Below are 13637 nucleotides of genomic sequence, written 5' to 3' on the forward strand. Positions count from 1 at the left end.
TGCTACACTGATATTCAATTCAATGTTTATTTGACTTAAACAATTTGCAAAAAAAATGAGATGCCTTAACTGGGATTTGAACCTCTCGCTTCCTAAGCGAGCGTACAAACCCCTCGGCCATGGTGAAGTTATATATTGACGGCCTAAAGAAAACCATATCATTCTAAATTAGGGTTTGTAACCCTTATTATTTTTACGCTAACTGTTGTTTGAACTTGTTTAACCCATTACTTCATATACACGCCTTTTAACGCCTTTTTCACCCCCCCCCCCCCCCTTTTTGTTGTCTCAAATGATGAAAAAATGCCTTATTTAGGCCCCAAACACTTGTTTTGGTTTGAGAAATGTTGTTAAAAAAGTGACCTCTTTTTCGGCGCGGCCCCCCAACCAAAAGATACATCAGGGGGTTGCCAGAAGGGGGATGTGCCCCCTTCAGTTTGGGGGGTTTGAAGGGGGGCGGAGTCCCCCTGATCGCCAAGAAAATTTTGGACTTGTGAGAGGCTGTAAATGACCCCAGATTGATCATAAGGTAACGTGTAACCAACGCTGAAAAGCATTTGACTCTATCTCAATCCATTGAGAAGTTGCAGCACTTTGAAATCAATTTTGATGGAAAAAAATCAACGCAAAATAGTGATTTTTGGCAATTTTGAGATGTCCCCTCGTTACCATGGTAACAGAAAATTTAAGCCTGAGCATGTTGTTGCAAGGTCAATGGTTCAGTCAACATTTGTGCCAAGTTTGATTAGTGTTGAAGCAGTTTTTATAGTATTATAGCAATTTGAACTTGTAACGGGAGACTTTTCAATGAAAACAGCCATTTTTCACAAAATGCTCATGAAGTAAGGGGTTAACACAGATGTAAATAATCATGGAGCTTACTATAAGCATGTATATCTATAAAGAATAAAACAATATTAGAAATCTTCAACCACTCAGGAACTTTTTTGCATGAAAATTAATGCGCATGTCATTTGACCATCTTTTCGCAGTGATCTCCCCTGAATTTTTCGGCGTTAGTGTACATATAAAGGGAAGTAACAGCTTCAAAAAAGCGGACTACTTTTGGCATTTGCAATTAACAGCATCAGGGTCTGAAATTTCGCTACCATTATTTAAAACAAATATAAACTACTCATTTGCCCATTTACATAAAATATCTTTTTGAATGTGTTATGTTGGCAATGGGTATAATTATAGTAAATTAGTTTTTACTACTTTGTTTACATTTTGCTACCTTAACAACACACTACTGCAGGTTCAGCATGACTACTTCAGTTGTTAAAACTTCTAACATGCTCTTACTCCATTATTTTATAACATTATTTAAAGGGACTCCACTGAGGTTTAAAAGCCTAAAAACATAACATTTGAATTTCTTACGTAAATGAGCTGGGGCACTTGAAACAGAAATATATGCAAAGATAGTTAAGAAATATACTTTGAAATAAATTGAAAATCGTATTTTTATGCTTTCCTTAGCCCAATTTGAGTGAAAAGCGTTTAAACGCATTTCATTTTGGGTCATTTTTTTACAATTTGAATAATTATTCTGGACAAAAGAAGTGCGCGAATGATCTGAAATTTTGTTCAAAGATTAGTGGTCTAAACCTACAGCAAATGTTTCATCATGTCAAAAATCCTCAGTAGAGTCCCTTTAACATGTGTTTGACATTTCTAAATAATCTAAAACAAATAATGTGCTTTTAATACATTGTATATTTAGTAAGATTACTATTAAGTTATGTTTGTTTCGTTAGTTGGTACTTAATCATGTTACATTTTAATCATGTTATATTTTAATCATGTTATATTTTACTATTTTCAGATGTTGATAAAGGACGTTACCATGGTGATGATACATCGGGAACATATCAACATTTGTGTAAATTATGCAACAAGACGTTTCCTAGTAACTCACATCTGAAGACACATATGAGAGTTCATACTGGAGAAAAACCTTTTGAGTGTACCAAATGTGGGAAATGTTTCAAGCAGAAGGGTCATCTTAATTCACATTCTATAACTCATTTTGAGAAAGAGTTTGGGCTGTAAAATATAACTGTGAAGAAAACTGAGAAATAAGTCCGTGTGTATATATAAATATGTAAACAATTTACACTGTTAGCTCATTTTGCAAATTTTCATTAAGAAAAGGACAGGTGGTGTTTGTAAACAATTTATTAAAATTATGTTTACTTTATGTGTATGAACATTTTCATGGTATGTATGGCATAATAGCCAAAGACTTTGGCAAGATATGATGTGACTAAAAATTTTGAAAATTTGAAACAAAAACATTTCTGTACCTTAAAGTACCATAACACATGTATTATAAGTGTAACACATGTATTATAAGTGTAACACTTGTATTATAAATGTAACACATGTATTATTAATGTAACATGTGTATTATAAGTGTAACACATGTATTATAAGTGTAACACATGTATTATAAATGTAACACATGTATTATAAATGTAACACATGTATTATAAATGTAACACATGTATTATAAATGTAACACATGTATTATAAATTTAACACGTGTATTATAAGTGAAACACATGTATTATAAGTGTAACACATGTATTATAAGTGTAACACATGTATTATCAATGTAACACATGTATTATCAATGTAACACATGTATTGTAAATGTAACACGTGCATTATAAATGTATTATAAGTGTAACACATTTATTATAAGTGAAACACATGTATTATAAGTGTAACACATGTATTATAAGTGTAACACATGTATTATAAATGTAACACATGTATTATAAGTGAAACACATGTATTGTAAATGTAACACATGTATTATAAATGTATTATAAGTGTAACACATTTATTATAAGTGAAACACATGTATTATAAGTGCAACACATGTATTATAAGTGTAACACATGTATTATAAATGTAACACATGTATTATAAGTGTAACACATTTATTATAAGTGTAACACATGTATTATAAGTGTAACACATGTATTATAAATGTAACACATGTATTATAAATGTAACACATGTATTATAAATGTAACACATGTATTATAAATGTAACACATGTATTATAAATGTAACACATGTATTATAAATGTAACACATTTATTATAAGTGTAACACATGTATTATAAGTGTAACACATGTATTATAAGTGTAACACATGTATTATAAATGTAACACATGTATTATAAGTGTAACACATGTATTATAAGTGTAACACATGTATTATAAATGTAACACATGTATTATAAATGTAACACATGTATTATAAATGTAACACATGTATTATAAGTGTAACACATGTATTATAAATGTAACACATGTATTATAAATGTAACACATGTATTATAAATGTAACACATGTATTATAAATGTAACACATGTATTATAAATGTAACACATGTATTATAAGTGTAACACATTTATTATAAATGTAACACATGTATTATCAATGTAACACATGTATTATAAATGTAACACATGTATTATAAATGTAACACATGTATTATAAATGTAACACATGTATTATAAATGTAACACATGTATTATAAGTGTAACACATGTATTATAAATGTAACACATGTATTATAAATGTAACACATGTATTATAAGTGTAACACATGTATTATAAATGTAACACATGTATTATAAATGTAACACATGTATTATAAGTGTAACACATGTATTATAAATGTAACCGTGTATTATAAGTGAAACACATATATTATAGATGTGTCAAACATTATTTTAGGTGATTGTTTATTATACATGTACATTAATTTATCTTGAATATGTTATTCTGTTGATATTGTATGTATTGTTGGTAAATTTTATTTTATGAATTTTTGCACTATTGTTTGATATATAATTGTATAATGATGTAATGTAGGTAATAAAGAAATGTATATCTCATAGACTTTTGGTCTGTTATTCTAAATTTTGTTTTATTGTTTACTCACATTATACAAATATGGACTTTTTAGCTGGAGAATATGATGTGATATGTACTGAAAAATTAATATCGCCTCGGTCAATATTAATTTTTCAGTACATATCATATCATATTCACCAGCTTAAAAGTCCATATCTGTTTTATTATATAATTTATAAATGGCTTTTAATACGGCTTATTAAATCTGCCATTAACTACGGCGGAAATTGACATTTTTCAGCTTGCCAACCCTTTCCATCTTTTAAATGAGCGCATAAGCACAATTATTCTTAGTGTTCTTAAAAATGAAAAGAAACTAAAATAAACTAATTTGACTCTTATTTTAGAGTCATCCAACGTTTTTTTTTTAGAATAATATATAACAACAAACTTGATGTGACGTCATGTCATAGTCTCGCGTCTTTCCGGGGATTTCCAGAAAATCTATTTTTAGAAGAAAAAACAGTGAATATACTCTGAAAATCTATTTTTAGGAGAAAAACAGTGAATATACTCTCATATTGACATGTTATTTTTTACAAAAAGTTGCGTGCTAGCCAATAGGGAAAGGCATTTCAAAGCTATTTTTTAGATTATATAATAAAGAGCAATGTACTATAGCTTGTACACAAAGTTTTATATTTGTAGCTGATTTGATTACAATAAACCTCATGGAATTAATTTCTCAACTCAAATTAGTTCAATACAGTATATATTTATCAATTTTATAACAATAAACTCTTTAATAATGATGAAAAGGATGCATTGTAATGAACTTTGATTTTTTTGAAGATTTTTTAATTGTTTAGTTTGAACTTGATACATATTATTTTTATCATATTGTTTATTTCCAGGTGTTCCGAAAGGACGTTACCAAGGAGATGATGAAATGTCAGGACCATACCAACGTTTGTGTAAACTCTGCAAACAAGACTTTCTCCTGTAACTCCCATCTAAAGACACATATGAGAGTTAATACTGGAGAAAAGCCATTCAAGTGCTCAAAATGTGGAAAATGTTTCAAACAGAAGGGACATCTTAATTCACATCTCATAACACATTTTGAAAAAGAGTTTGGGTCTGTCAACTGAAACAGTGTGAAATAGCAGACCAATGTATATATACTAGGGTTGAAACAAGTATGTTGATTGGTTAGAAACTTGATATAAGATGTCTCTGTAAAGTAATTTAAGGCCAGAGAAATGACTCACAGACAGCCTTTATATATTATAGATACATTTATTGTGTATTATATTATGTGTGTGTGTGTGTTAAGTTGTGTGGTGGCAGATTTTGTAACAAGCGGAAGTGAAGAATACTTATGCTTTGCTTTAGTGACTAATCTACTTAATAAATAAAATATTTTACTGCAATTTCTATTGGTATGTTGGTCAATTATTTTAATTGGGAACAATATTATATAGAGGATATTTGTTTGTTTTGCATGTAAAATTGAAAAATATTTCACTGAGTGAACACCAGATGCAATATTTTCACGAGTGGCGTAGCCTCAAGTGAAAATAGAATAGCTTGTGTTCACGAATGAAATATATTTCAGTCTTATATGTAAAACAAGAAAATTTTCTTTTTATTTCATGCTTTATAAGTGATTTTAAACATTTTTTTTAAGATTCTGCCGCGTAACGTTGCGCATTCTCCTTTATGACATCATCACATCATGACGTCACATCATCAATTTTGAAATATAGTTCTGTTAAATTTGTCTAATTTTATCACATTTTTAACATGATGTATGATGACATAGACTTTCTTTTCATAAAGAAGCAAAATTTACTTTGACAGCATTTATTATTGCCTGTTATTCCATTTAGTTATTCCATTTAGTTATGATGTCTTTTTTATCTGCATTCAGGTATAGTCCGGCTACAGTGAAAATTATATTTTATAAGTTTCACTAGTGGTTTATCAGAAAAGAATCATCTGATATATTACAGTAAAACACTGGAAAGCATGAAATAAGATTATATGTAGCATAATTATTGTGTATCAAAATTTCTTTTGATTATGCATTATTTAATTATTTTTAGATTCTTTAAAGTTTTGAAATACATTTCAAAGTTTTGAAAAACATTTCAGACTAATATGTTTATTTAACTTAATTTCACATTATTTTTATTACTTTGTTTTGCTATAATCAACAATTTCTATTTACAACATATTCTGAGTTATACAATACTGGTAGTAGAATAAGTTTAAGCAGGGTACCAACGTTTTATAAATAGCCCAATTCTGATGTAGCATTACATACATGTAGTTGTGTATTTCTATTAAACATGAGTGACTTGTGACCATATTCAGGTCTAATGTGCCCACATTTCAGTAGAAAATTGCATCATTTTGTTGCAACAAATCTCTGTTTAGCGATGTAAGGTCAACATGGTCTTCTTGCTTTTGTTTCTTGTTTTTGATATGACATATCTTGTTTATTCATTTGATTTCTGACATCATCATTCTTTCATATGTCCATGATATAAACTCAATATTTCAGTGACCATAAAATTATCATGCATAAAAAGACATTACATAAAAGTTGATTTGTTGTGTGTACAAATGATACAGTGTACTGTCAGATATAAAATCAAATTTGTTTTGTAACTAAATGTGTTTTAAGAAATATTGATTATTGAAATTCAACTAATATATTTTGTTCAATATTTTCAGATATACCTCCTGATATACCAGGACCATATCAACATATTTGCAAACTCTGCAAGAAGTCATTTCTCAGCAATTGGCATTTAAAGACACATATGAGAGTACATACTGGTGAAAAACCATTTGAATGTGCCAAATGTGGAAAATGTTTCAAACAGAAAGGGCATCTTAACAGGCATATGGTTTCACATTATGAAAAAGAAATTGGATTTTGAAATATTGAACATCACATCGCGTTGGAGGGAACTACGCTGTTGTATATGTGCTAGTATATACTTTTACATAAATCTAAAAAACAGAACTATTTGAGCCGCGCCATGACAAAACCAATGTAGTGCGTTTGCGACCAGCATGGATCAAGACCAGCCTGCGCAGACTGATCAGGATCCATGCTGTTTGCTATTAGTTTCTCTACTTGTTATAGGGTTTGTAAGCCAATTCTGTTTACATCACACAACTTTGTCCACTGTTACATCATTATCAAGTCAAAATATACCATAGTCTATTGTATGAGTGGCGGATTTTGTATGTATACAGGTAGAGTTGCGGATATGGTATGGTTAAACTCTCCCTATATGTACAACATGGTGATGTGGCTATATTGTGAAATGATTTATCTCATATATGACAGATAGCAGCAATCTGTTGAAAATGTATTTTGTTGATGTCTGTGAATATTTTTATTTAAATAAGCTGAAATATTTTTTTTTGACCTTTATGAAAATTAATTTAAAAGAACTATTGATCCTTTTTGTAAAGTTGATTGTTTTATTACCATATGTAAGAGTGTTTTACTATGAATACAGAAAACTTATAATGTTCTTTAATTTTTTCTTTGAGACCTGATTATAAAGTATTGTGTATGAAATAATATATATAAAAGAAGGTCTTGTGTTTAATTGATCCCTCTAGTTATTGATAGTTTACTTATTTATTTAGTCTCAAACTGAAAACTTTAAATGCTGAAACAGTTTTCTTTTAAGTTGTTTATACCTGTAATTTGCCTTCTAATAATTGTATGGAATCTGGTTAAGGTATTGGATATTGTTAATTATTTTCTACCCCATCTCTGTTTTATGTTATAACACAAAATAAATAAACATAATTGCGAGTATTTAGCATGAACGTTTAATCGTTAAGACAATAAAAAATATATACAGTTTAGTTCTTTTTTTGTATATTATATATTTACGGTATATATATATATACACAGTGCCTATTATTATACATTTGTATATTGTCTTGTATGGGCCATTGGGGATAACCAAAATTCGATAATATAATGACATGTGTCGATAATATAATGACAAATGATAATATAATGACATGTGTTGCAATACAAATGTTTTATTTTATTTTTTTTTCAGATTCTCAAATGATGCATAGTCCTAAATCTAGGGAAAGGTCTTGGAGTACTAAATCTAGGGATAGACGTTCTGTTAGTATGCCAGGTGTTACAGATGATAGCAGGGAATGGAGTGGCTTTGTTTGTACTGTGTGTAACAAGAAGCTAACTACAAGCTGGGGATTGTCCTTACATATGAGAACACATACTGGAGAAAAACCATTTGCCTGTAACGTGTGTAACAAAAGATTTGCAGCGAAAAGTAACCTTAAAGCACATTTGGTCACACACGTGAACATTTTAGACCTTTGAACATATACTATCTTAAGTTTTTAAAATAAACATAAACGGTGTACATATTTTCTGAAATTATGACTGAAAAGATAAATATTTTAGAAAATTAATTATGAGGTTTTTTTTGGTAACGTGTATAATGGTATTTTCCTAAAATTTTGAAAATGTACTTAAAAGTAAAATGTTATGAAGATAACAAGGAAAGAAACACATTGCAAACGACACATACAATCCACATAAATTACCGGAAAAAAAGGTCAAATTATACAAAATAAGCCCTTTTTTTTTTCTTACTTGGCGTTAGTAACGCAGTGAAAAATGGTAAAAAAATTTTTACAAAATAAATTATTTAAAACACAAAAACATGGGGACATTAAATTGGGTTGGGAAAAATTAAAAAATTTTAATTTTTTTAAAAAATTTTAGAAACTTTTCCCAAGTTTATTTTTTTTTAAATATTTTTTGGGTAATCGGGGGGCAAAGGGAGCTTTAATCCCATCGTAAATTTATCTAATCTTTTTTAAAAACAGATGATTTTTTGGATTCCCTCAAAATGTGGGGAGCGTGTTTTTGTTTGGGAAAATTTCAGTTTTAAAATTTATTTGTCTAACAAAAAGTTTTTAAAATCTGTACGGTAGATTTTCAAAAAAATTTAAAAGGAAATTTTCAAAGTATAAAGTGTGTAAGGGCTGTACGGAATTTTAAATGGTCATCGATGGAAATTTATCATTAATCAAAATTTTTATTCGTATGTGCGTCTTCATGCACATCTGTCAAAGGTGTAATATGACCTTAAATGAACGGTGCTTTTGTTTCTTCAACAAACAAGAATTTTTAAAATTGTAATAAATGCCATTTCATTATATTAGCACAATGTGACTGATGTTTTATGTAGATGTAATAATGCTTTATTTGTACTTTTCATTTTTCATTAAAATATTTTTAAAAAGTGATGCTGTTATGTTTTATTTTACACTATTTCATAATTGCAAGTCCTTTTTTATGAACGACAATTTCCATTAAATAAGCAAATATCGATGTGAAGTTTACAACTAAAATTTCATAGGATATATTTCTTTAATTGTTACTATAATGTATTTAAGATTTTGTTACAATGCAAGAATTTTAAGAGTTGAGGCACCAGAATTGCAGCCACCGTTTATCCCTGCATTATCACAAGAGGAAACTAAATGGGTTCGAATTACTGGAGTCTATGCATCTTTTAGCTCCATCAGGTGGTATTCATCCCTGATGTTACTTTAAATTTATAATACCCGAGGTTAGCTGTAATCATCTTGCCTGTTTCGGCGCTATATGACCTAAACAATCAAAGTGCTGCAGCACTGAATGCGACGGACATGCAACCGGAGAGACATTAATTAAGGCTTCTTTTAGAAAAAAAAAACAAAACAAAACACAAAATATATAACAGAGAAAATTTGTTCCATACAAGTTCGAGATTTTTAAAGCAATATATTTTGTGTCCAAAATTGATATAATTCAGATTTTCTACTTTCAAGCACTTAAATACAGAATGAAATTTATGCCTAAAAACTCTGGTCAAACTTGTAAATCAGTGTCCTTATCGATTTATTCTAAGAAATGATATGTAAATAGAAAAAAAACTATCAACGAAATATTTCTAGAATAAATCCAGGCAAATAAACTTCAAACATAAAACATTATACATTTGAGAATGCTATTTAGAATTGCTTCGTGTTATATCATAGTGGGCATAAGTCATTTGTATTTTTATTTCTCTTGGATATGTCTCATTAAAAAAATGGTTAAAATCATCAGCAATTTATAGTGTATTTCTTAGATTTTTTTTTATTTACAAGGTAAAGATGTTGAGGCCAGAGCACATCGTTTTTATTTTAATTTAAATGTCACTTAAGCACTACAGTGTTTAGTTGTCCTTTTCAACTTCACACTAAATTCCATTTTCAACTTGTTTGCTTCTTACAATTGTATAGCATTTCTAAAAGTATTGCATTACAATCCGCTGGTTTATTAATTACATGTTTAATGTGTACTTCCCAATCGCCTGTCCAAAAATCAGAACAGGTGAAGCAGAATCTATTTTTAGAATAGCGAAGGTTAACTCATATCATGACCTAGTAAAATAAACAAACCACAAGAATCGGAAGTAGAACTGATATTATAACTTCCTTACCATGAAGGACTACATGGCGGTAAAGTGTCTTACATGCATTTTCAAAAATAGATATTTATACTAGCCATTGTACTGTATCTAATATATTAATAAGTGCTGAATATTCAGCTAAACCCGCGGTATGAGTCACGAAAATAGTTCTTCTTTTATTAATGCGCGAGTAATCCTAGAGTCACGAAAAACTTTTGATGTGTTAATAATAATGTTTTGTATAATGTAGAAATATTTATTTCCTACTAATAATGTCTTGGAACTCAGAGGTTACACCTTTATTGAAGTATAATTTGCTGTCCTACTTTTTCGACAGCGGTAAATCGTTTCAGCAGTAATTTGCATATTGCGCAATAATACTACGGGACTACAACGTTTTTATCAATAATATACGTTCATATTTTAACTTGGATAACTTGATTTGAAATTGAAAAGGCTAAATATGGAAGACATTAAGATATCCAGACAAAGTATGGGAGTTTTGAAGGATCAAATTCATGTACTATTTCTTGGGCTGTTAATTGGTTTAGGACACATTGCGCGAGTGTAGCCAACGAAATCCCATGTGTAGATGACTTAGCTCTGAACGCGCCTGAGGGCGCGTCCGTCGCAAAAATTTAACATTCAAGTTGGACAAATCACATTCCATGCATTCTAAGCGATAATTGTAAGATAGAGAGATCAGGAGGGTAAATTGGTTTGGTCTGAAAGTTTGATCATAATACCGATGTCCATTTTCTTACAGCCTCAAAACTGCATTATTATTAGCTCTTTCCCCAGACCTTTTTTAAGGTCGCGGGTTCAAAGGTCCAGATCACCCCGGGAAAGTCCCCCATGGCTTGGTGTATATTTGAACGGAAGTAAATATTTGTTCCAAATAACCGTATATGATAGTAAAAAGGTTTCGGCGTAAGGCTTTGTCTGAAATTATCTGAAAATAACTGCTGAATATTCAGCTAAACCCGCGGTATGAGTCACGAAAATAGTTCTTCTTTTATTAATGCGCGAGTTATCCTAGAGTCACGAAAAACTTTTGATTTGTTAATAATAATGTTTTGTATAATGTAGAAATATTTATTTCCTACTAATAATGTCTTGGAACTCAGAGGTTACACCTTTATTGAAGTATAATTTGCTGTCCTACTTTTTCGACAGCGGTAAATCGTTTCAGCAGTAATTTGCATATTGCGCAATAATACTACGGGACTACAACGTTTATATCAATAATATACGTTCATATTTTAACTTGGATAACTTGATTTGAAATTGAAAAGGCTAAATATGGAAGACATTAAGATATCCAGACAAAGTATGGGAGTTTTGAAGGATCAAATTCATGTACTATTTCTTGGGCTGTTAATTGGTTTAGGACACATTGCGCGAGTGTAGCCAACGAAATCCCATGTGTAGATGACTTAGCTCTGAACGCGCCTGAGGGCGCGTCCGTCGCAAAAATTTAACATTTAAGTTGGACAAATCACATTCCATGCATTCTAAGCGATAATTGTAAGATAGAGAGATCAGGAGGGTAAATTGGTTTGATCTGTCTGAAAGTTTGATCATAATACCGATGTCCATTTTCTTACAGCCTCAAATGTGCATCATCATTAGCTCTTTCCCCAGACCTTTTTTAAGGTCGCGGGTTCAAAGGTCCAGATCACCCCGGGAAAGTCCCCCATGGCTTGGTGTATATTTGAACGGAAGTAAATATTTGTTCCAAATAACCGTATATGATAGTAAAAAGGTTTCGGCGTAAGGCTTTGTCTGAAATTATCCCAAAATAGGTATATATGGTCTTCCTCCCAAAAAAGTAGATCTTTAAGACATTTAATTTAATTTACTTTAGCATTGTTAAAATTTCCATGGCATTATGGAAACGTAAAAAGGGCTCCATTTAGTGCGATCATGGGTTGTAAGACGCCCGATTTTTGTTCGATTTGATTAGATGTTTTGACAAATCTATTCATATTATTCACAAAGACTAGACCATCTTTTGTCACTCTAAAGTCAGTTAGAAGTTTTTAGTTAAGACCAATTTTTGTCAGAAAGACAAATATTTTACAAAAGACGAAAAGATACCTTTTCGCCCTGACAAAAACTTCGGCGGAATAATCGGATTCTTTTGTAATTCCTGTGAAAAAAATAAATTGTTTTGTTTTAAAACGTCTAATAAAATAGAATTAAATCAAGTCGACTTACACATCATGATCTCACTTATAGGAGGCCCTTTAACGTTTCCGTAAGACATATATCATTTACAGATAAATGTGCTATTTTTACAGCTATCATACTTATAAATGGGCTTCTGTTTCCTCTTTTAAGTAAAATCATGCATGAAATTTGACCTTGTTGTCTTACCATATTGATATATTGCTTTATAGATGTGCGAAAGGCTTATTTCGCAATTTGTCGACATATTTTCATGAATTATATTATTTTGGTCGGTTTCTTGACGTTTTTCACTTCTTGAATGAGCTTCATCTTTCTTTCTGTATGATTAAAACTTTTATCTTATTGCTGGTGTTATTGATCAAGTTTTGATATACAAATGTATATTGTTTGATTTTGTCCAGGGATTGATAGTAGTTGCGCAAAGTTTATGTTATAGTATCTAGGCATGTGTGTTATAATATGTGCGGGAATACTGTTTTCTTCATTCCAACTGATTACTTGGAGCAACGATTTTGAGAAATTCATACAGGAGTAGCGCTCATTAGTTGGTACCCTACTGTTGTTCACAAATTCGTGAGTATTAAAGTTTTGCAGTAAAGATTCAGACATATGTCAGCAATACTATGTCTTAAATGGTTAGTGTTTTGAAAAAGACTGAACACTAGATTCCGTTTAATATTTGAAATCATATTCTTGGCACGGTGTGAGAAGTTGTTCTATCAGTTATGAATTTGTTCAGTGGTGAGTTTGCTATTCTAGAGCGTCCGTAAGATATTTTCATTATATTGGTACGTAACTGAACCTAATACTGCTTTTTACCAATTCTATATATATTATAACCGTTTCCATTGGGGCATTTTAACAACTCTTGTGTTAATTGAATGGAAAAAGAATATCTTCGATTAATTTTTCGACCTTAATTAGACCAAAAAGTAGAGCAAAGACTAAGGCGATATTGAATTAAACTTAACGAATGTTTGTCTTAGTCCGTGACATTTCTGACACGAGAGGAAGTTATTCCAGTCATCACTACGTGTAGAAAT

The 13637-nt window shown here is 30.4% G+C and overlaps 2 protein-coding genes across 2 annotated transcripts; both read left to right on the forward strand.

Annotated features, from left to right (window-relative positions):
- Positions 1-1828: 1828 nt before the first annotated feature.
- On the forward strand, positions 1829-6831 carry LOC132731194 (zinc finger protein 284-like; the record flags this gene model as incomplete). Its single annotated transcript, XM_060717330.1, has 3 exons — positions 1829-1969; positions 4795-4848; positions 6623-6831. Coding segments are annotated over 3 exons (404 nt in total), but the record flags the coding sequence as incomplete, so codon positions are not given.
- Positions 6832-7983: 1152 nt separating this feature from the next.
- On the forward strand, positions 7984-8528 carry LOC132731196 (protein snail homolog Sna-like; the record flags this gene model as incomplete). Its single annotated transcript, XM_060717332.1, is given in 1 exon segment — positions 7984-8528. A coding segment is annotated over 1 exon segment (290 nt), but the record flags the coding sequence as incomplete, so codon positions are not given.
- Between the last annotated feature and the right edge of the window lie 5109 nt (positions 8529-13637).

This window comes from Ruditapes philippinarum, unplaced genomic scaffold (assembly GCF_026571515.1).
Source record: "Ruditapes philippinarum isolate M1 unplaced genomic scaffold, ASM2657151v2 ctg8134_1_1_1_1, whole genome shotgun sequence".
Lineage (NCBI taxonomy): Eukaryota > Metazoa > Mollusca > Bivalvia > Venerida > Veneridae > Ruditapes > Ruditapes philippinarum.